General features: G+C 37.9%; 1 protein-coding gene across 2 annotated transcripts in view; it reads left to right on the top strand.

The window, feature by feature from the left end:
- CDK8 (cyclin dependent kinase 8) overlaps positions 1–24,022 on the top strand; it is a 171,986-nt gene that overhangs the window by 106,982 nt on the left and 40,982 nt on the right. For both annotated transcript variants that reach the window (XM_065410045.1, XM_065410036.1), the window contains exons 5-6: positions 19,200–19,257; positions 22,124–22,255. In XM_065410045.1, coding sequence (XP_065266117.1) covers positions 19,200–19,257; positions 22,124–22,255 — 190 coding nt within the window. The remainder of the gene's footprint in view (positions 1–19,199; positions 19,258–22,123; positions 22,256–24,022) is intronic.

The following is a 24,022-nucleotide window of genomic DNA, read 5'->3' as shown; positions in this document are numbered from 1 at the left end:
GCTTCAGATTGCATCATTCATTGTTTTGCCTAAAAAGCAAGTACTGTCCAAACCCAGTCATAGATTTATTCATAGATCCAGTCAAAGATGTATTTTAGTCATTTCTGGTTTAAATTGAGATCCCTTCCCTTTATAACTCACTTATCCTCCGCCATTCCCAAGTCAAGGGTCGTATATACTGACCCAATAGCGTATCTTGAAAACTAGAGCCAATCAACAATTTTAAGCATCATTTTCGTTCTCAGTGACCCAGAATTAGTAAAGTTTGACTACATTTATTTCAGAAGCATTTTGGCTGGAGAGCAGTGTAATTGATTGACCTTCGTGAGTAGGTAATGTTAGGAAAAGGAACTTGAGCCAGTTCAGGAGTAATCTCTATTGATTGAATCTTTCCTGAATGAGTAAAGTTTAAGCAGTACTGCAGAGGAAAATAAATAAATTGAATCTTTCTAAGAATAATCTCCATACTGGCGTCTCAGTAGTATGGACTCTTTTGTTCCAACTCACACTCTTAAGGTCCCAGCCTTATGCAGGTTCCTTAGGGGAGGACAAATCAGACTACTTATCCTCATATCAGCTTTTAAAGAAATTCCTAAAAGCAACAGAACTGATCAGTCTTCCTCCGACTTCTAATTTGGAACCTAAGTTCATCAGTAGCTTGCCTCTTAACTGCTCAGACAATATCACTATTTCCTTTCCATAAATGTGGGTAGTCTCAAAACAGTTACATCCTTGAAGTATTTCTGAACTAGGAACAATGTCTGTCAAGCCCTAATACTGTGTTTTACAATGACAAGTTGGTGCTGAGGACAAATTTTCCTTCATTCACAAAGATGTCTTTTTGACAGATTGCAAGACATAGCTTTACTATTTCTGCCTGAAGCCTGAAAGAGCGAGAGCAGCACAATCTAGATGACAAAAGAACATTACAAATTTACTTAGCAAGAATGTAACTAGTCAGAAAATCAAGCTTCCTGTTCATTCTTTACTGTTTAACAGCACAAGAAGGGAAGGCTTCTAAACTTGACGCAACCAAGTAAATCAAAATTTCCAGAGGCCTATAGAGTGAAAGGCAAGAGTTTTTGAAAAATGTTAGAGGTCACTTTGCTAAATGGGTAGAAAAATTTATTCTGAGGGGAAGCTGAAGTGAAGTAGCTAGTTCATCCATTTTCAAACCACTGCAAGTGAGGCTTGCAAATCTCATTTGGTGTACTCTGAGTGAAGAGCGGTGTGTGTACTGCCTTGATTATTATTAAATATCTTCCCAAAGTGAGACCTGTGACCTGCACTTCTGTATGTACTTACTGTAGTACTGGCAGAAGTAAGAACTAGAGAAGAAATGATCCAGTCAACAATATTTTCTCCTGACAATTTGTGCATCCATATAATCCTTTTATATGGTTAAGAAACACACTGCTGCAAAGGAACCGTGTTTTGCCTTTTCACTTTCTTGTATCAGCAGATGACTTAAATATTATAGTGTATGTCTCAGAAATGACCTTGATAGAGACCTGTGGCCTCTGTCATCTTGCAGTGAGGCATTCAAAGTATGCTTCTGTGGTGTTTTTCTTTAAGAATAAAGTAACTTGCCTGGATTAGCTTTAAAGCATTTTAGCTTTTACCCCTATACAGTGAAACCTGTCTGAAGTAACTGTGCAAGGGATAACTGAACATTTGTTTTCTATTAATGGCTGATCTTTAAAAGGACAACAAAATTGTACAGAAATTTTGGTTATTACATCAGTGATATCTTAGAAGGTGACCTGCAAAGGAAACAAAATTTGGCTTGAATTTTTTTGCTACTTTATGATAAAAAGCCAAAAGAATGTTCTATTTTGCATTTGGTTTTTAAACTCTGCTTATTTTTTTTCCCATTAGAGATTCAGGGCCTGTATAGTCTGGAAGATTCTACAATAACTGGAGAATAAGTGACCTGGTGACATCACTGAGAGTGAAAGTTGAATTAAGAGATTTTTTTTTAAAGTCACTGTTGAAAATATTCTTGTTTTTTTTGTTTGTTTGTTTTGTTTTGTTACTACCTGTTTAAATTAAATGACTAGCATTTTGGATAAAGGACGCCTTTATTAAAGGTTCCATATCTTTGCCCTTCGGTTAAGGTGCTATGAGCTCACAAATGTCTCTTTGACCTTCTGCAGATCTTCCAAAAAAACCAGAACAGACCAGCTTTACATTCCTAATATTTCTAAGATTAAAAAAAAAACTTTTAAAAGCCTTCTAGAACTTCTTTATTAATCATAAAAGGCACAAGCCCCATTTAAAAAAAAATATTTTGCAGGTCATCTTTAAGAAGGGAAAGTATTGCCTATTGAAGGTGCCCCTTAGTGCAGGTTCACTATATTTAGCATATTTTGCATCTGGAACATTCCACAAATTAGATACAGACTGAATAGTTTCTGTATTAATAAAGTGATTGTAGAAGTGTCAGAGCCCTGTTGATTAAACATGGTTTCCTAGATGTTATCGCATTTCTCCCTTAATTTACAAAGAAAACATGAAGAGTTCTTCTGATATACATATTTTTAAAGGCCATGTATAAGAGAGATGGGAGGGGTAAAATAGGGGAAGTGTTGGGTTTTTCATGTCATTGCTTGCAACAGCAAACTTCCTTCCAGGGTATTTCATTATAAATGGTAATGCCTATTGCTAAGTCCTTGTGTAAGAAAAGTATAATTAAATGGTTGGAAGGTTGCAGGGGTTTGCTTGCATCTCCCTTGGAAGAAATTGGAGCTTCTCTTGAAAGTTGGCCTCATTGTTTGCCTAGCGGGAATTTATGCAGATTGTGTTAATAGTTACTTATTAAAAGGTTTACACTTGAAAAACAGTTTCCAAAGTGTATAGATGTTAGTCTTAAATCAATTGCATATAATTGCCTGATACATTAATGGGATCTCATTATCAATTTTTACTATTGTAAAATAAATAGACATGAGTAGTTTTTAGTGTATTTGAACTACATTGAATAATTTTATACTTAAAAAATTATATATAAACCATTCAAATATGTATAGTAGTAGAATTGTATTGCAGCCATCTCTGTTGCTGTTGTGAAGATTTCATGGATAATTTTGGGGGAAATATTAGATTGTTTCTAAAGGGTAATACGGTAAATCTTCAGTGTTAAGTTAGGAGAAATTTGGTTTGGAAAAGTACTGCTATCTGCTTGTCAGTGAGATTTAAAAAAAAATAAAACTTGGTCTAGCATTCTCAGAAATTGAGGTATCTGCAGAATGATAGTTTGATGCCAATACTTGCTTTTTCTCCAGCTGCAATCCTTTTTTCTGAGGTTACTAAATATGGCAGAAAGCATATGATTTTAAAATGTCCTGCTCAAAAAATGAAGATTTGGACAAGGAAAAGCTGACTTTCACAAAGAGTGTAAATTTTTGCTGAAATATTTGGGGCAAATGCTGTGCTAGAACATTTTGTTCTTTTTCTAGCCACAGTAGTTGATACCACTTTAATTTTGCTAAGAGAGAGCCTAGTTTAAGCAAGAATGATTCCTCATTCTGTTCAGAGTCACACTACTTTCTGGGGAAAAATGTAAAATAATCAGTTTGACTTTTTCTTGTTTGTGTCTGTGAGAAGTTTAGTACTTTGAGGTGCAGAATCTGTATCCCTAGAGCAGGGGTGGCCAACCTGAGCCTGAGAAGGAGCCAGAATTTACGAATGTATGTTGCCAAAGAGCCACAGTAATATGCCAGCAGCCCCATATCCGCTCCTCCCCTACCCCGCTCCCTGCGCCTCCCACCCACCAGCAGCCCCGCCAATCAGCGCCTCCCCTTCCCTCCCTCCCAATCAGCTGTTTTGTGGAGTGCAGGAGGCTCTGTGGAGTGGGGGGGGGGGAAGGAGCGAGGGCACAGCAGGCTGAGGAGAGGGGATGGGAAGGGGTGGCGTGGGGTCAGAGCCAGGGGTTGAGCAGTGAGTGCCCCCAGTACATTGGAAAGTTGGTGCCTGTAGCTCTAGTCCCGGAGTCGGTGCCTATGCAAGGACCTGCATATCAACTTCTGAAGAGCCGCATGTGGCTCTGTAGCCACAGGTTGGCCACCCCGCCCTAGAGAGTGATGCCTTCTATATAAGAGGGAACATTGTCAGGTCAAATTTGGGTTTTGTAAAAATAAACCTTCAAGAAACCTACAACAAATAGAAATATTTTAAACTCCAGTAATTCCAAATTAAAGGTTGTTTAAAGTAAAATGACCCTAAGATTGTTTAAATAATTTAAGGTGTTTAAAACATAGATTTAAAAAAAGGAAAGTTTTAAAATTACTTTTAAATCTTAGCTATCTTAGCAACAAAACAAGGTAGTGTAGGATGCGTTGCCTGTTTTTCCTCAAATCTGATCCAAAGGGACCACCTTGAGGGGAGTGAGCTGATGATGGTCTCTTTGCTCAAAGCACAAGGATGCCAGCTACTGGGTTTTTTTAATTCTGTTTGAACACCTGCCCACTGGGAGTTACTGGAATGAGATCATTATATTTAGGTCACTGAACTGTTGTCAGGTAACTTCTTAACTGGGCTGGATTAGAATTCATGGCATACAGCTAGTGGTAACCAGTTTTAATTGAAAGAGCCAAACGGTATTTGAAAAATTATTCGCTTTTATTTTAGCTGAGCTGTTCTAGAGTTTTATTCTCTAGGTCCTCTTCACACATACTATCTCCCAAAATTGTTAAATGGACTTTAAATTTATTTTCATACTTCAAAAAGAGTAAAATACCAAGCTTAGACTTTCTAAAAATATATCAAATTTAGTTTATTTTGGTAAATGGAGTACTCTGATCTCAAACAGAGAAAGGGAAACAAAAAGAGACACTAAACTTTCACTTTAGCTGAAGCTTTCATTTAAAATAAACAAAGTTTGTTAATTTAAAAAACGAATGAAGTAGTTTTGGGTACTGTACCAACCCCTGACTCTCTGCCTATTTGGGGAGTTTACAACCACATTTTCCTATTCCTTAATGTTGTTCTGTCCCTTGTTGCTATATGAAAGATTTGCATGTAGACTGCACATATAGCTGTGACTGGAGCCACAGGTTCTCCCATGGCAGCAAGTCTGTATAGTTCCCTGGCGAAAGAGAAAACATTGCCTTTCTTGTTTGTAGCTTCTACATTGTTCCTTCACTTGTCTATCCATTCCTTGATGTTAGGGATTTTGTATTGAGCATCTTTTTTCTTCCTACAATAAAACTTAATTTTTCTGTATTGTATTAAAGCTTTGACTACTTTGGTTACATTTGTTAAGCATTTTCAAATCTTTTGGGTACTTATTTGCTAATAATCCAGTGAGTTGTGGATAGACCATATAGGATTTAGTCGAGAGAAGGGACATTTGACTGTACATCTCAAAGGGGAAGGTGATTTGTGAAACTCAGGCTCAACATTAGGACACAGGAGAACAAGCCTCCCTGACAGACACATTGAGCACAGATGGGGACTGGTCAGAGGTATGACTTCTAGGTATGAGAAAGTGCATATATCTTGCAGCACAGCTAAACGTGTGACCGTCAGAAGAGGTATGCATACTTTTAAATAAAAAAGGCAGTGGGAAGGCAAGAGGAAGTAAAGTATAGTTGTGGCAAGGACAAGAATCTATTGAGCTAAACTTTCAGAAAAATGGAAATTCAGCTCCAATGAATCAAAAATGTAGGCAACTAAATTATAAGTCAATAGTCAAATACACCAAAAAATAAAAATCTTTAAGCATATTAGAGGCAAGTAGCCTGTCCGGGAATTGCTGGGTCTCCTGGACAACTAGTGGGTAAAGAGAGAAATTAATGAGGGTAAGCAGAGCAGAAAAAACAATCTTTCATCTGTCTTCACCCCTGATAATGTTGGTAGGATACATATTTTGAGTAATAAAATCATGGTGCTGGAACAAAGTGATACAGTAAAGCAAGAAATCTTCAACAAAACTGAAGAAATAAGAATGAAGTGGCTAAGATGCAGGTCATTAAAATAATCTTCTGTACTAGAAAACTAAACGTTAGTACATATACACTTAAAGAGCTAATTGATCCTGGATATTAAACTAGCGTGCTTCAGTTCAGTGCCAGGTAAACTGGTTGAAACAATTATTTATGAAATACCTAAATGAGCATGGGATGAGAACAAATAAGCAAGGCTTCCATAAAGGAAATTTTAGAGAAAGTCTCAGTTCCACATTCTCATTTCTGCCTCTGAACAGAGTAAGAGACCATAAGAACTGGAGCTGCATCAGTTAGAACAATTGATGTCTGGAAAATTCCTAAGCCTCTAAGCTATCTGTGGTGGAGCATGGTCAGTAAAACTTAGCCCTAGACTAGAGAATGCCTTCAGATTCCTCTGTGGATAAAAATCTTAAGCGGTAGCATAGTTTCATACAGAACTGTCATTGGAGTTATGAGATCCAGGCGTGAGGATCCTACATGAAGATAATGAGTGTGCTCAGTTTTTCTTTGAGTCTTCTAGAACTGTTTCAACAAAATAATGGACTCGGTAGATGATTAAAAAAAAATACTTTTCGAATTACAAAGAGGCCTTTGACAAGGCTGTTAAGGAAGCTAAAAAGTCACTGAATAAGAAGTAAAGTATTATCATGGAGCAGAAATCAGGAAACAGAGTTGGAGTAAATGGTCAGTTTTCATCCTTTCAAAGGATTAACGGTGGGGTGCCCAAGAGATTTGTATCAGAGCTGCTGTTCATGATCTGGAGAAGGGAGTGAAGAATGGGGTAGCAAAATGTGCAGATGACATAATTATTTAGGGATTTTGGGTCTGTGGTTGCTTTATCTTACAGTAGTGCAGTTTGATTCCTCACACCACCTCAGGTGTTGTAAAGCCACCTTTGTGCCGCTGACTCTTTTAGGATGAACAGCTTAGAACCTAGCCTCTGCGGTATCATTGTGAACAGGTCATGTGTCCTCTGCTCAGTGCACAGTGGTGGTCCAAAAAGCAAACAAAAGTTAAGACATATAAAGAACAATGTAGAAACTACTGAAAATATTATAGAGGCATTATAAAATTGGATGAATTACTCTCACCGTGAACATTATTCAGTTCTAGTCACCCAATCTGGGGAAAAGATTCTTATGTCTCACAAGTTAAATGACCCAGAGATGAGCAGTGAAGATGACAAGTGGAGGCATAGAACGATGTCCATATGATGGACGAAGGAGAAAGACATGAGCAGTATAAAATGAATGGTAAATTGGGCAGTCCTATTTTCCCTTGTTTGTAATACAAGAGTAGTTGATGAAACTGAGTGGTAACAAATTTAAAGTTGGTAAAAGAAAATGTTAGACTCTTTTGTGGAAATCACTGTCACAAAAACCAGTAAGTCCAGAAATCTGGCATTCAAAGCTAATATTACTTATTTTAATGGATAATAAATAGCCAAAGTTTCATTAAGTAAAATGATAAATATAGAAGGGATAATAAGCCCTTCTGCTTCAGGGCATAAACCAAGCCAACCACCAACTGCCCAGAGTTAGGAAGAAACTTCCTTTTTAGGCTGGCTATTCCATTTGAGTTTCTTGCACCTGCATCTGAAGCCTCTGGTACTGGCCACTGGCAGAGTCCAGGTACTAAATTACATGGACAGTTGGTCTGATTCAATATGGCGATTACTATATTTTTATATGATTTATAGACATTAAAGAGGGTAGTTCTATTGGGTGCAGTCTGCATCAAGGCAGATGTTCTTGAGTCCTATTGGTGGAAAAGGGTACAATGATTGGGTTTTGGACCTTGGAATCATTGACCCTTGAAATCTTGCCAAAAGGTCTATAAATGATCTCCAAACAGTGTCTAGGCTACCTGGACTACCTCCTTATTTTCTGTATAGAGTTATAGATTAATCATGCAGTGACTACTAAAACTACAGCCTTCTCTTTTCCTCTTTAACATTCTGTCCACATTCTAGCATGTCCACAGTAGTAAGGATTAGCTTCCTCTGAACCAAGGTCTAGAAAAATCGGGAAGGTCATCTATAGCAAAATGTGCAAAAAATATTTTTGAGCAAGACTAGAAGCCCAAATTGTTGCATTTAAAAAGCTTGTATCTTTTTAGATGCTGTATTTGTCTACATATGTAGTCACTACAGTGGAAAAACTCCAAGCTGTTGTATGTTTCAAGATTCACTCCAAAATGTTTATCAACTATTGAATTTAACAATCACTTTTCAGATGTAATAAATCTAATTTTCATCATATTTTTAGAACTTTTGAAGATCTTCTATTCCCGTACTTTTAAATTTGAAATGTATTAACTAGATCTAGAACTTTTGCCCCTGTTCATTTCATACTGCTCCAACTTTTTTGTTTAAAAGTTAATTTATTAACCATATAATTTCTGACACTATTGTGTGGGATCAAAGGGGGTAATTTTTAAATTGTTGGATGCCACGTCATTTTATTTTAAAAAATACCCTCAAAATATTTAGAAATGGTAGGCCAGCTCTTGTTAATTGTTTCTCTTACTGCCAACTCAGGAGTGGCTCCCACTGTTTAATCACAGGGGCAAAATAATGGCAAGTGAAGCCTGTCTAGTTATTAATAGCTTAAACAGTTTATAATTAGTCAAAGTAAGCAATCTTATCTAAATCCTATGAAATCAAGGAAAATATTTAAACTAGTTAATTAGAAGAAGCCATTTCAGGAGCTATCTTAAATTTGAACATTAAGAATCTTAAATCCAGTTAAGTTTCAAATAAGTGACTCTGTTTGCCAGTGGTTAGCCCATCTCCTCTCCAGGAATATATGGTTTAACCATCTGGTGATTAACTGGAAAAATGGTTAGTAATTTGTGTTACAACAGCATTTTCATATCCCAATAAAATCATTACAAGAGTTTAATATCTTGGCATTATCTTAATGTTCTCTTGCCAATCCATGTTGAACTTTTTGGGGGTGGCTTTTCTTGACTCAAGAAAAACAGAGAAGAGTTCATTTCTTCTTATCTATGACAGCTTTTCTGTAAAGATGGAGAGGATGAGTTGTGGAGTGACTGCTGTCTAAACAGAGTAGGTGTGGGAATAGAGGGGCAAAAGGGTATCAGAGTCTTTAATATCTTCTCCTTCCTATTTTCATGAAATTCTAGGGAAAAAACAGCTCTTTCGGACTTGTTTAGATTCAAGTGAGTTGCTCTTTCATTGGCTCCATGGCTTCGTAGGTAGTCCTTAGGAGCCTCTTCATCTTATGAATATGTAATTTATTAATTAATATGCAACACTTATTTAATTGCCTTTGCCCTTGTGGCAGGAAAGCAAGAGAGTTAAAACTAGTTTTTAAAGTTTTTATTCAGTACATTCTCTGAGACATTCGTTCCATCTTATTACAGTTTGACAGGAAATGAAATTCTGTTTACAAAAAGTCCAAACATTCCTGTTCTTTTATATTAAAATTTTCAAAACACTTTCTTTTAAAATTAAATAACTTTTAGGAAGTCTTTAGCTTAAGTTTCATTGGTCACCCAATGAAATTAATAGGCACCAGGTTTATAAGTAAAACAAGAAAGTACTTCACATAACACACAGTCAACTTGTGGAACTCATTGCCAGGGGATGCTGTAAAGGCTAAAAGTAAAACTGGGTTCAGAAAAGAATTAGGTGAATTCCTGGAGGACAGGTCCATCAATGGCTATTAGCTGAGATGGCCAGGGATGCAACCCCATGTGCTGGGTGTCTCTAAACCTCTGACTGCTATAAGCTGGTACTGGATGACATGGGATGGAGCACTTGAAAAATTGCCCTACTCTGCCCTGTGAGGTGGGAGGGTCCCAAAATTCGGGCTGCAGCTAGAGCTTGAATGTCTACATTGCAGTTAAACAGCCCCTTAGCCTGAGCCCCAGGCATGTGCCAGCCGCGGGTGTCTAATTGAAGTATAGACATACCCTCTGAAGCATCTGGTGCTGCCCATTGTCAGAAGACAAGATACTGAGTTAAATGGACCACTGGTCTGACCCAGTGTGGGTGTTCTTATGTAAGTTGTTGATTCTTCATGGCAATTTTTGGAAATATGATTTTTCTTGTCTTCCTGACATGGGTGAGGGTTTGCCAATAATTAATTAATTTCCCATTAATATGAATGTTTCCATATTTAAATGGCTTCTTATGATAGTTTAGCAAAGTTGTTACATTCCACATAGGTACATTAAAGCATTTTACCACTTACATAGCAATGATATTAGGAGCTATATTAGGAGCTTTGCATTTAGATAACATATTTGCAAGTCTCCAGTTCACAAAGTTTTTTGCCACTTCAGCATTTAAGAAATAAACATTTCCAAGTACACATTTTCCTCTAAAGTTTTTAAGAACAAAAGCAGGTTTTCTTGCAAGAGGGTGGGAATTGGTAGAGCCCTTTACCTAGATTTATTGCTCTGATAACACACCCTGCATTCCTTTCACAGACAGACCTCTTCCTAAAACATGAATGTTATACATGGTTTGTCATCTTGATGTTTGCTTGCCTTGGGAGATAGAAGCAGAAACCTAGAATTTCTTTGATTAGCTTTAATATTTTGTAACATACCTAGTTAGATGTGTATTATTTCCAAACATACTGGCTATAACATACTTGTAGCTACATCTTAACATTCAGCAAAGGTGAAAAACAAGTTTGCAACAACCTAATAAGTTACAATAATTTTATTAATTATTTTTGCATAAATATGGAGGTCTCCCCTACAATTATATGATGGTAGTCTTTTCCTTGAAACTGATAATATAAAGATGTATTTATGCTTATTGAAATAAATTCCTTGCCTCCTTACATATATTTAATGTAGAAAAGCAATTTTTCTACCTTAGGTCTTGATTTCATTTTTTTTCAGGCCTGAAATGTTTTAATTACCTAGTGTATTCATGTTTTGACCTATTTCCTTTCAACTGTAATCCAGCCCAGATCAAAGTGACAGGAAGCCCTAGTTTTAATACTTTATATTGCCCCAAGTTGTCAGTAATTGAGTGACAGTAGCGCAAAGAAGCTATAGGACTGTGTTCAGAGCATAAAAATGTAAGAATGAAGCCAAAAGCTTCCGTCTGGCTGAAGCAGAGATGCAATAGGCTGATGTTAACTAGCAGAAAGCTGTCCTGAATGGCAGAGATGTGACATTCTTGCGCCTCCTTTCTTTCCTGAAATCAAAATACTTTGAAAACATTAACAAACTTAGCTTGTTATATACTTGGATAATGACTTAGTATTTTGGTTTTGATAGACTTTAAAGATTGTTTTAACAATCCTTGTTTTAAATATGACCCCCGCAGTGCCAGAGCCACCAGCTCCCGTGGGCAGCTGGAGCTGGAGTGTTCCCCTCTTCCCCCCCCACAACAGGGCTTGAGCTCTCATCCCCCCTGTGGGGCTCAGGCTTCAGTTGCCCTCCTTTCCCCCATCATTTTTAGTAAAAAGTCACAGGCAGGTTACCGGCTTCCGTGAATTTTTGCTTATTGCCCGCGACCATCCATGACTTTTACTAAAAATAATTATGACAAAATGTTAACATTACTCATCAGGAAAATCTTCCCAGTAATCAGTGGTGAGTACATTTTTCAAATCATGGTATAAGGAGTAAAAGCTTTCTTTATAACTAACTTTTTAACCATAACCATGATGTCTAAAAATATGATTTGGTTTAATTTATAAATAACTTCATACACAAGCAGGTAAACATTTTTTTAAAATAATCTCTGGGTTTGGTATCTAGGGGTTCCTCTTAACAATACAAAACAGAACCAGCTCATGCCCCCACCCAGTAATCTAGGAAAATTAACCACCATCACTAGGCTCTTCTAAGAGCCAATATTTCAGCCTTGCAATCATTGAGTCTGTGTATAACAAAGGAGAACTTTTAATAAAAGGGAAAGGGAGCCAAGAATTAGTTTGAGAAAACACAACCACATTCATAAGCAAAACCTGACCCCCACAGTGCTTTGGGCAGTGTCCTTTGCCTCAGTTTCCCACTTGTGGTGGGAAAGTCCAATGAATGAATGTCCATTTAACACATCATTCCCCTTTCCCCCATTCACTGCACCCCACTCAGTTGGTTCTCCTTGATTAGCGAAGACCCAGAGTTCAGAGGTATATTCACAGGGGTTCACCTCCCACCCCAGAAAGGTGGGGAACATGCTGAGCAATGACACTGTGGTTGCTGTGCAACTCTGCAGCTGGCTGTTTGGTGCTGCCTCCGCTGGTTTTCTCTATTGCTGCTGGTCGCTTGCTGCCATTGCTTTACTCTGCTGCTGTTGGAGCTCACGGCTGCTTCTGCACTGGCACGTTCTGAGGTTCCACTGCTTAACCCAGGTCTTTAGTGATTTCACTGGGTAGCAGGGAAGCTCACTGCCAGTATAGCCTCTGCACTGTCTTTCCTTTCACCACTGTCCCTACACCAGGTCTAAGGTGTAGCCCTTAGGCCTGCTTATCAATGATTCAGCCCTGGTAATCACCTGGACAGAAACAGTGACTCTCAATTGAGTTTAATTAGCTTTGTCTTTAAACACTGGAGAGGGAAAGGTCAAATGGTGTCTGCCTCTTTTTAGGCAGAGTCCACACCAGCAGGTAGAAACACCTGTCCACACTCCCTCTCTTTCACTGGGATTTGGTATCCCTCCCTGCTTAGTGAGTAAGGTTCAGTTTAGGGTGATTCCCTCAATCAAGGCAGGGTAAGTGCAGTTCTGCTGCCCTTTACTTATACAATAAGGATAACAATATTTCATCACCTTTGCATTCAATATTTAAAGTGATTTGTAACCCAACACCAGCCAAACGAGAGCATTTTGGCAAAGTAGCTCCATCCTGTTGCGTGTCTAGGAGAGTAGGCATGTCTAGGCAAACATGGTCTGTCCCTGAAGTCTTTTCCCCCAGCTCATCACCAGATGTCAGAGGAGAGCTCATTCAGACCCTGCTTACATGTATATACTCAGACAAAAAGGCTGAAAGTATATAACACTAATTGAGAGCAAAAACATCACAGGGATGTTTTAACTATCCCCAAAACAAGCATTATAAACCCAGGAAAATTTAAAGTTATTGTTAAATCCAAACACATTAACATATAGAAATCAGAATAGGTAAAATATTTTTAAATAAAATAAAGTAGATTGTTGTTTTTAAATTAAATATAATTTTCTTTTTCAAAATACACCTATTTTAAAATTATGGACAACCATTGTTAAGGCCTAAACTTACTATAGTCTATTAATCATTTAAATTTAAATAAAAAAAAATAATCAAGCAATACTTGTTTATTTCTGGACTTTTAAAGATGGCCAAACCGCTGTAGTAGTGGATGTCACTGGTTAAGTTCCTGGAACTGGAGTTTGTTGAAGTGCTTAACCAGCTTTTGACAGCAGTAGCCTCTTCTGCAGGGGCAAAGAATATTTTCTTCATTTCAATTTAATTAGTTCAGCTCAATGACTAGTTCATTCAAAGTTGAAAAATCAACTGGGAGTCAAAAAAGTAGGAAAGCTTGTTTTTCCTTTTACCAGATTCTGAATAAAAATGAGGTCCAAGAGAATGAGATCATCTACTTTAAAATCTTGAAGGACACTGTGACCATAAACAATCAGTTCAATTCACTAATTACAGATAATACTTTTGTTTAATTAATTAGTTACTTTTAAATGCAAATCATATTTTGAAAAGGAAATTTTATGTATCTAGCACATTTAAGGTAGTTTTATTTAATAAATCATTTTGAAAAGTTTTTGTGCATTTTAATTGAATTCCAATCTCCATCCAAATGCAGTTTGACACAAATTGCTAGTAAAAAATAATTATAATCTAGTAAATAAGAGATGTCATTAACTATCTTATAACATAAGGTAAAAATTAGGAATCTGAATATAAGTATGTTAAGCTACATAATTGCTTAAATAAATGCATATAGATATAACGTATCCTTCTGAGCAAAAAACCCCACATTTGATTTAAATCTATCTACCCTCATGGAAATCCTCAGTTCAGGCACCCAAACAACCTTATATCAGCTATGTAGAGATGTCATACAATAACCATACAATTGTGATAGCGTATTAATGCTGGTGGGCCCAGATTAGGTTAAACTGATTTTTAAAGACATTAGATTCTTTTGGGTGTCTTAATTGTGCATTTCCATACCTAATACATTCTGATATCTTTTTAAGTGTAACCGTAGTTCTGAATTTTCCTGGATATTTAATGTTTGTTTGTGGAATAATTAAAACATTCATATTTTCCCTTGTGTCCGCTAACTTTTCCCTCCTCCACATCCCATTACACATATGCAAACAAACACCAGTTCATCTCTCCAGTCCTTCACACTCCCATGTGCCTGCATTTACAAACCGGTTCTCTTCCCCTTGCCCTCTGTGTTTAGTAGATCAGGTGCAATGGGGAGTTTATGAAAATAAATATTTAGGATTAATGGTGTTTTTCTGTTCTTCATGACTGAAAGTTTCTCTGTCAGCAGAGGCTAGCACATAAAATCTTCTCCTTCAAAGAAATCCACAAAGAATTGCCCTTTTTGAGTGTCCATCTGCCATTGTTCTCAATGGGACTGAAGCTGCAGGCTGAAAGATGGCAACTACTTCACATTGTTCCCAATCAGGGGGAAACAAAATGGTCATTGGAGAAGATGTCCCTTGTGTACCAGGTGGCAGAGATGAGCATTATGAGCAGTTACTGAATGGAGGCAGTGGCCACCTTTACTTAAAGGCAGTTCGTGGTCTGAGTTCCATTGAGAACAACGGAAGATGGTAGTCATTTTGAAAGAGGGGTAATTCCTTATGAGTTTCTCTGAAGGCCTATCTTTACCTTTTGCTGAAGAAGAAACTTTCACTTGTGAAGAACTATGGAAAAATTGATCATTAAATTGAAAAATTAACCATAATCTTAAAATTATATTAAAAACTGCCCATTGTACCAAATTTACTGAAGTTTCACCTCTTTGCCAGTTTTTGTGCAAATACTTTACCTGGGATTATTTGTGGGTGGGTGGGGGAAGGGGAAAATGGTCTGACATCTGGTGTTCAATTTCTTAAGTGATCCATTCTAAAATCATTCACTCAGACTTATTAATGTACTCGTAAATTCTGAAAAAAAAATCATATTATACTCACTAAGTGTTAAAACTTTGGGAAAGATAGATGCTGTATTCTTTATACATAACAAAGTGGCTAAATCCTAGCTTTAATGCAAAACAGAACTCAACATTAACTATTCAGCTGTGATTGGATGCTCCTTAATATTCTGGAGATATGGTCAAATTTAGATGTGGAAGATGAAGACCAGAGATCTACCAGTATCCACTCCCTGCAATCCTTGGTATTCAGTCCTGTGAATTTAACTGTCTTGCACACCTGGATGATGGAGGGCCCCTACCATAAACTCTCCAATATCAATTGGTGGGCAATCTGTTTGGTAACAATCTGGGGTTGCAAGTTTACAGGTGGTGATTGACACCCATTTCTCCATTGTAAAAGCAGCTTTCATCTTGGTGTCTGTGCACTGCATAGCTGGGGTGAATTTGGCACACAACTCTAGAAAAGTACCCGTCTGCATCCGAAAGTTCTAAAGCCACTACTGATGTTCCCAAATTTGCATTGTGATGTAATCTCACCACTTGGTTCTTGTTGTACAGACCCAAAACTGCTGCTCCACCATGTACGGTTTCTCCGTGATTTCCTGCAGCAGTTGGTCAGCTTCATTTGTTGTCTATCATCCACTCATTCTCAGTATATCCCTGCTATATGTCTGGCTGTTACGATTTTGCACAAGAATGATTTGTCCTGCCCTTTAAATGGACAAGAGAACTGCAGTGATCTGTGCATTCATGTGATGAGATGGAAAATGGCATGAAAGAGTAGTGTATGGGATGGAACCGAGAGATTTATGGGAATTTGATCCCAAACTTCTACAGTTCCCTGATAGGAGTGATGATATCTCACAATACAGTACAAACATTTCTTACAAGGTAATGTGCCAGATGGTGGCATAGAGGACATCAGGATGCCTTCCTACAGTGTCACATATCTTCTGCTGATACAACCTGATGCTGTAAGGACATGCTACATGGCAAAGGCAACCAAATATAAATGCACTCCACTGAAATAGCTATGGTGATAGCAGTGTGCAGACAGAACTTTTGACAGTAAAACTTTCAGATGCAGACATGGCTTTACGCTTACCCAGTCTTAACACACAAGCTCTGATCAATGATCCACAGAAATGCATGATGGGATGATTTTAAAGTTCCAGGACTATAGTTTGGAAAAAAAAATTCAGCAGTGTTTAATACTCCTTTTTGAGGTACTTACACATTGCAGTAATGTAACCCACATACCTTCTCCTTATACAAGTTTTTCTGCATATTCTTATACTAGTACAGCACTAGGTGATTTATAGTGTAAAAGTTTCTCTTGCTGTTAGAAAGGTAATGGAACATACCTCACCTTATTGAAAATTTACAGCTTTATTACACTCCTCAAAGAACCTCTTCTTTTTTAACTTGTCCACAGAAAAAAAGATGTAATCACTCATTCCTGCAGTATGCTGATACCTTGCATGCATGATTACTATGCAGTTACACTAATAAAGCCTTGTTGGAGCCTTTTATAGGAAATAATTATTAATCGTGCAAATAAATTGCCTTGAGGTACTTATATTTTTAATGTGCCTTATTTTATATTATCCTAATATTTTGAGATGCTGCTAAAAAATTCATTTAAAAAATCATAAATATGTTTTTACACAATAGTGTGATGGCTCCAATATTCTCAATAATGAAAATTTTAAAATGTGCCTAAAAGCATGTTTATGTGATAAATTGTAGTCCCTTCTTCAGAGCTATTGGGAACAACCATATTAATTCTTATACAGCTAAGATTTCCTTTTTGGTGTAGGTCGGGGGAAAAGTAGCAAAATAACTAATAATTGTCCTCTTTGCAGTGGCTTAAATCAGGAAATTCAAAGCGAGAGCTCTAACTGTAATATTTACCACCTTTTGGCTAAGTATTGCAGTATAAGTGCTTATATAAAATCACCCACTATTAAGGGACCTCATTAAGTCTTTACGTTTTGGGGATTTTTCTCAAATCATGTAACATGTTTTTTATTTTAATGCAGCTTTCATTCACCCACAAAAAATGTTAGCATTTGAGGAATCTGTGCCCATCTGATTGCAAGGCAGAGACTAGTTTATAAAACACATTGTTCGTATGAAGACCTGAGAAAATGGTGGCAGAGACTGGGAAAAACTACCACGATTAAGAATTGAAGGGTCATAATGATAAGCAGCCCAATTCTGTGGCTACATCTAGTACGCCTGGGGGAATTAATTGACAGCTCTAGTAATAATTCATTTAAACTACAATACGGAAACTTATTTCCCAGCACCCTTCAGGAGCACTGCAAGACTTGGGGGAGTCGGGGTAACGGAGGAGCTCAGGGTGAGGGAAGCAATTATTGGGAAGGAGCCTGCGAGTGAACCTGGAGGGTTGTTGGTTGTGGGTGGGAGAAGAATGGAACAGGTTTTTTGGGGGTAGGGGAATTGTTAGAGTTTGGGACCCTCCCCTATGCAGACTGTGGCAGACTCCTAGCCTTTCGCATTCAGTAAGACACATCTGCCCCTGTCCCAGTGTGTCCTTGCAGCCCCTCCTCCCCCATCCCCATATGGCTCTGCAGCCCGCCCCCTTCAGCACTTGAGCCCGCACCCCAGTCTGTCCCCCCCCACTAGCCCTTCTGAACCCGGGTCTGTGACCCCCAGTGTGCCCCTCTCTGTCTGTCCCGTGCCGCCTCCATCTGGCCCTTCTGTGAGGGATGCATCCTCTCTGTGAGCTGGCTGTTCTCTTTTCTGTTGTCACAGCAGCCCCTGGTGGGCAAAAAATGTAACTGCAGTTCCAGCTCTGTGGAGAAAAAAATATCTATGGGGGACATGAATTCTGCACGTGCGCAGTGGTGCAGAATTCCCCAGGGAGTAATCTAACTTCACACCACTGGTGGCAGCATATAGGGTATGTGTAACTACACACCATAGTGAATAGAAGGCTGCCTCTACAGTGTGGTGTGTAGCTACACACATCATTGAAAGGCTGTGGAAGGGACCTGGCTGTGTGGAGCTGCTGGAGTCTTTTCCTGTTAAAAATAGCAGTCTAGATGGGATAGCACTGCTTGAGCATGTAGGGTTCATACCCACTTTGTTCAGGTGTCTCTTTACTCCCCTAAGCAGTTCCTCACCACCTACACTGCTGCTTATACCCATGCAAGGGCTGTGTGCAGAGTATGTACTCTACATGCCACCAGAAGGAGAGTGAAGTGTAGATGTCCCTATAAGTCTGCTATCAGTGGTGTAAAAAAAAACAACAACAGTGAGTAAACTAACCTCAACTTAACTCTCTATTTCCCAAATTAGAAGTGGGTAAACTCAGTGTACCTGAGTTTACGCTCGACTACGCTACTTTTGTAGTATAATGTTTTAATTCATTTCCTTAGTATAGAGAAAAGGAAGAGAAGAGTCCTACTTCTTAATATTTGGTAGCCATTATAGCAGTGGGAGAAGCATTTAGCAATAGTTTTAAGGATATGCTTTTATTTTAAGTCTTAAAGCTGGCTGAATTAGTGTACCATATCAATCTGGGATAGTAAATTTAGATGGGTTATGTAGATTTTCTGTGGAATATATATTTATATAGTGACTGATATTCAACCTGTATCTTGAAAGTTTTCTTGTTAATGTAAAATGTATGTCTGAAGATGTGCCTAATGACCCTTGGCCAAACATATGTTGCAGAGATGACATCTTACACCCGGGTTCTTTGTTGTTGTTTTTTAAGTGGGATGGGGAACAGGCAGTGAAGTACCAGATGTGCACCCTGGTGAGCTGACCAGTTCATAGAGTGATGTTGCTGGAAGTCTTGAAGGCTCTTGCTTGCTTGCTTGCTTGCTGTTGCGGGTGGAAGAAAGACACCACAATGGCAGTTAGTCTGGGGAACATAATTTAAAAAGCCCTGGAAAAAAGAGATTGTGAGGGAAAACCTGAGAGGCAGAGGTAGCAAAGGAAATCCTGTGTTTTGGATACTTCCACAGCTTTATCACAAAGTAAACATCTATGACGTTATCATGCTGCATTTGGTTTAAAACTGGTGAAACAAAGCTAATGTATTGTTTCAGAGACAAATGTTATTTAGGTTTATCTTGGTATATGTATTGTATATTTATTTTTTTTCCACAGAAACCTGCTAATATTTTAGTTATGGGTGAAGGTCCTGAGCGAGGAAGAGTAAAAATTGGTATGTTATATCTTTGATAAGTCCCAGTGTAGCATTTAAGTTAGAATGTTCTGAAGGTGCAGTTGCATCACTTAAGATAGTTACTTAAAATAATATTAGTATATGTCTGGAAACTTTATCAAAAGCTATTTTGAGTGACTGGCTTTTTGATATCATACCTGTGCACCAATTCCCAATGGTGCACAGCTACAGCCTCATCAATGAGAAGGGGGAAAAAATCCCTATGCCATTATATTATATGGGTGCGTGCTGGGAGGGGGATTAATATGGGACAAAGATAACGGTCAGCTTGGAAGAGTGAAGGAAAATAAGTGAGATTTTAAATGACCTATTTTTACCACCAAAGTGCCAAGACACTAACTTGCTCCGTATTATAAAATCTAAATAGGGAACTGTTCACTATTCCGAATATTAAATTTTATAATAAAAGTGAGAGTGACTGTTGATTTACGAACTGCCCTTGAAAGGGTAGCCAGATTTCTGGGAGACACAGGAAGCAAAAGGAGTCTTAAAAAGTGCAGAAAATGTTGATTAAGAGAGAGACATTTGGTAAGAACTAACACTAAATATATTCAAAATGGTGAGGGGGAAGTAGGGTGGGGGGAAGAAACTGAAACTTTCCCACTATTTTATCTTCCGGTGTGAACCACTTTTCTCAGTGAAAGGATAATTTGCAGAATCTCCAAATCGTTCTATAAAGTCTATTTTAAAAAGTAACTAAAAATAATCTAACCATAGTCTAACAGTAATGAGCCACACCGTGGCATGCACTAGTTCATCATTGATGCACCAATAGCCTTCTAATGCACACCCTGTATTGTTATACTAATATAGTCAGGCAGTCCAGTTTGGCAGAATTTTTTTTTAAACAGATTGTTTTTCACTTCCCTCTGACTTTTTCTTTTATGAGATGATTCTTCCACAGTGTCACTCTGTATTCTTTGGTGTTTTTGTTTATCTGAAACACCAACTGTTAATCACTAATTTGCTAATCAAGGGTGGAATTTCCTGAGGTGTTCGGCACTGCCCTAACTCTGCTCCCATTGAGGTCAATGGGAATTGACTTCAGTAGGAGTAGAATTAGATCAGCGCTGAGCACGTCAGAAAATCCCACCCTTTAAAATTTTAGCACCCTTTAGAGGTGTAAGATTGACGATAGAGACCAAGGTCTTCTATCTGCAAAACAGCATGGACAGCAGAAGTGAACATTTCTTCCCATTACCTTAATCTTCATGGAGCATGCACTTCCAAGAGTGAGCGTGTAGGTCAGTCTCCAGGCACATTCAGTGTCAATTGTGTTGGTGATTTTTGAGATGTAGACAATTATCCATTAGTATTTGCTCACAGACCACCAACTTATTTCGCAAGTCATTTGGTAGTAACTTGAGATTTCTACTAAATTTGGTCAGACATTGCTGATGGACAGGTGAAAGATTCTGCATCCGCCCACCAGTCCTCTGAGCCATCCAGTCCCAACAGTAGAAAAGCCTTTATTTCTAGGTGTGTTATCAGTTTGAAAAAATTGCAATTTTTAACATGTTTTTGCAACAGTAAGAAAAGAATGCATACGTATTCCCCATACCAAGGGCTTCCACTCTTCTAGTATTAATACTTTTTAAAAAAACACATAACTGGTATATTTAACATAAAATAAGCTTTATAGGCTTTTTATGCTATTTTGACTCCACTTTTTACTGGGTATTTTTCCACATTTTTTTCATAGATATCTATGAATTCTTCATATCATGGGTTATCTTGATTTTTAATATAGAAAATTATAAAATGTCTCTTTTTAAATGCAATAAAATAATTTAAAGTAGGGAGGCACATAGAGGCAAATAGTTACTTTAGATTGTGGAGCAAAATTAGATATGAGTATTTACTCTGCAAGTTTTCCTCAGTAGCTGAGTTATTACATGTGGCATGGGTTTAACCCCTTCTCTCTCAAAACTGCTATAGGCCTCACAATCCTCCCCAGTCCTACTCAGTATATATAGGCTCCCCATTCCACCATACCAAATTCTTCGGTGTTTGGGACTTCGAAAACCTGATTTAGTGGGAATACCCACTTCTCAATCCTCTGTCCATCTTGTCCTGTACCATCTAAATTCTGGTCAGTTCAGATAGCTCTGTGAGAAACTGTAGATTACAAATCCCAACAAGCAGTTTAGACAGAATATTTTTCTTAATGTTTTATTAGTAAAGGGAAATTTCCCCAAAATGGAAGACATTTTAAAAGCATAGCTTAAATGGTTTCATCTTGGTACTGGTGATACTTTGTGACCAATTTAAATTGAGAGGAGGCTTTCAGGGAAGAAGATACCCTCATGATTGGAATCACCTCTTGTTTGGGGCGTGAAGGAAACCCTGCTTCAATTGCAACCAGCTTTTCATAGGTAGTTCTTGTGTCATACATGTATGTATTATAAATCATTCTAACCTTTACAGAATTACTATTTCACCCATTTCCCCCCCTTTAATGTTTCCTGAACAAACAGCCCTGTGATAATAGAATATTCCACCAGGCAGAAAACTGACCCCCTGGCTGGCCAATAAGGACTTACCCAGTGTTCTGAGAGCTACACGAGTTGACATGCTTTTTTCAGAACAGTGGTAAATTCTTGATTCTAAATGGCTTGCTTTAGTAATGATTTATAATGATATACTTCATAGGTGATGATGCTGAATAATTGCAACATAAACTATAAGGAAATGGTAAAGTTAGACTATCAGGATTCATATTTACTACAGTGCGTTTGCTTTTTAGCACAATTTTGGTAGATCTAACAAATGAGCTCAATCATTTCATTTGATCAATGTGAAGTTTCCTTAACTTTTTAAAGCATTTTTTTTTTTAATTTTGCAGCTGATATGGGCTTTGCCAGATTATTTAATTCACCTCTGAAGCCTTTAGCAGACTTGGATCCAGTAGTTGTAACATTCTGGTATCGAGCTCCAGAATTACTTCTTGGAGCAAGGCATTATACCAAAGCTATTGGTAAGTAAAATTATTAATTTATTAATGTGTTACTTAGGCAAAATATACTTGAATTACTGAAATGTTGGCATGTGAATACAAGTATGGGAGAAAACACAGGTGGAAAAGTACACCATTGAATTATTTGAAGAAACATTAATCACTGACATTTTATTTAGTTTAAATACTATTCTTAAAACTCTTTCCTGACTAGTAAACATAATAAACTCAGATGTCCTTGCTGTATAATTTTATATAGTTTCTTATCACTAGAAATTTCAAAAAGAATATTACTACTTGCAATAGAATGAAATATTGACACACCTCTTAAAATTGTCAAAATCCAGAAAATGACAGCAGGGAACAGAGTACTTTAGTTTTATTACTTTGGGTTTTTACTACTTAGAGTTTAACAAATACATAAAGCAATATTTCAGTTTATGAAATGTATAGACTGGAGACAGTATTAGCTGCACTGAAACTATGCTGCAGCTGTCAAGATTGATGTGGCTATGACACACCATTCATTTACTATTTTTTGTTTTCTTTTTCCCCGAAGAAACCTTTGCATTTTCTTGTGAAAAATGATACTAGTTTAAACCTGCTTTTCAATGGGAGGGTTGCCACCCAGAAGTTTTAACTCAATGCAGTTAAAGATAAGTTATTAGCAATAGAAAGATAGACTTGAATGGAGGAAGAACCTATCTAGAAGAAGCACCAAAGTTGGGGGAAGTCACTTTCCTCCTAGTATTGCCCATGCCGGTATTGATCTGCTTTGAACAGCTCAAGCATGGCACTGCTGAATCTACTTGTGACGGGTTGGATCACAGAAACCCCCTTGGGAGCTGCCACCTGATGTGCAAAAGACTACCTCTGCTCCTGTTTTCCCTGCCAGCACAGGACTCCAGCACCCTGTCTTGCTGAGCCAGACACTCCCGTCTGCTGCAACACAGTCCCAGGGTCTGAATCACTTGTCCCAAAGCTGCAAGTTTACCTGAAAACAGCTCACAGAAGTGTGCTTGTCTTTAGCACTCAGAAGTCCAACTCCCAATGGGGTCTAAACCCAAATAAATCTGTTTTACCCTGCATAAAGCTTATGCAGGGCAAACCCATAAATTGTTCGCCCTCTATAACACTGATAGAGAGATATGCACAGTTGTTTGCTCCCCCAGGTATTAATACATACTCTGAGTAAATTACTAAATAAAAAGTGATTTTATTAAATACAGAAAATAGGATTTAAGTGGTTCCAAGTAGTAACAGACAGAACAAAGTAAGTCACCAAGCAAAATAAAATAAAATGCGCAAATCTATGTCTAATCAAGCTAAATACAGATAATCTCACCCTCAGAGATGCTTCAGTAAGTGTTTCTCAGACTGGACACCTTCCAGGCCTGGGCACAATTCTTTCCCTTGGTACAGCTCTTGTTCCAGCTCAGGTGATAGCTAGGGGATTCTTCATGATGGCTCCTCTCTCCCCTTTGTTCTGTTCCACCCCTTTATATATCTTTTGCATAAGGCGGGAACCCTTTGTCCCTCTGGGTTTCCACCCCCCCTCACTGGAAAAGCACCAGGTTAAAGATGGATTCCAGTTCAGGTGACATGATCACATGTCACTGCAAGACTTCATTGCCCACTTGCCAGCACACACAGATACAGGAAGACTCACAGGTAAACACAGCCATCTGCAGACAATGGTCCTTGTTAATGGGAGTCATCAAGATTCCAAACCATCATTAATGACCCACACTTTACATAATTACAATAGGCCCTCAGAGTTATATTTTA

Source organism: Emys orbicularis, chromosome 1 (assembly GCF_028017835.1).
Source record: "Emys orbicularis isolate rEmyOrb1 chromosome 1, rEmyOrb1.hap1, whole genome shotgun sequence".
Taxonomy (NCBI): domain Eukaryota; kingdom Metazoa; phylum Chordata; order Testudines; family Emydidae; genus Emys; species Emys orbicularis.
The sequence above is the reverse complement of the archived record's forward strand: the minus strand, read 5'-3'. Positions and strand labels throughout refer to the sequence as shown.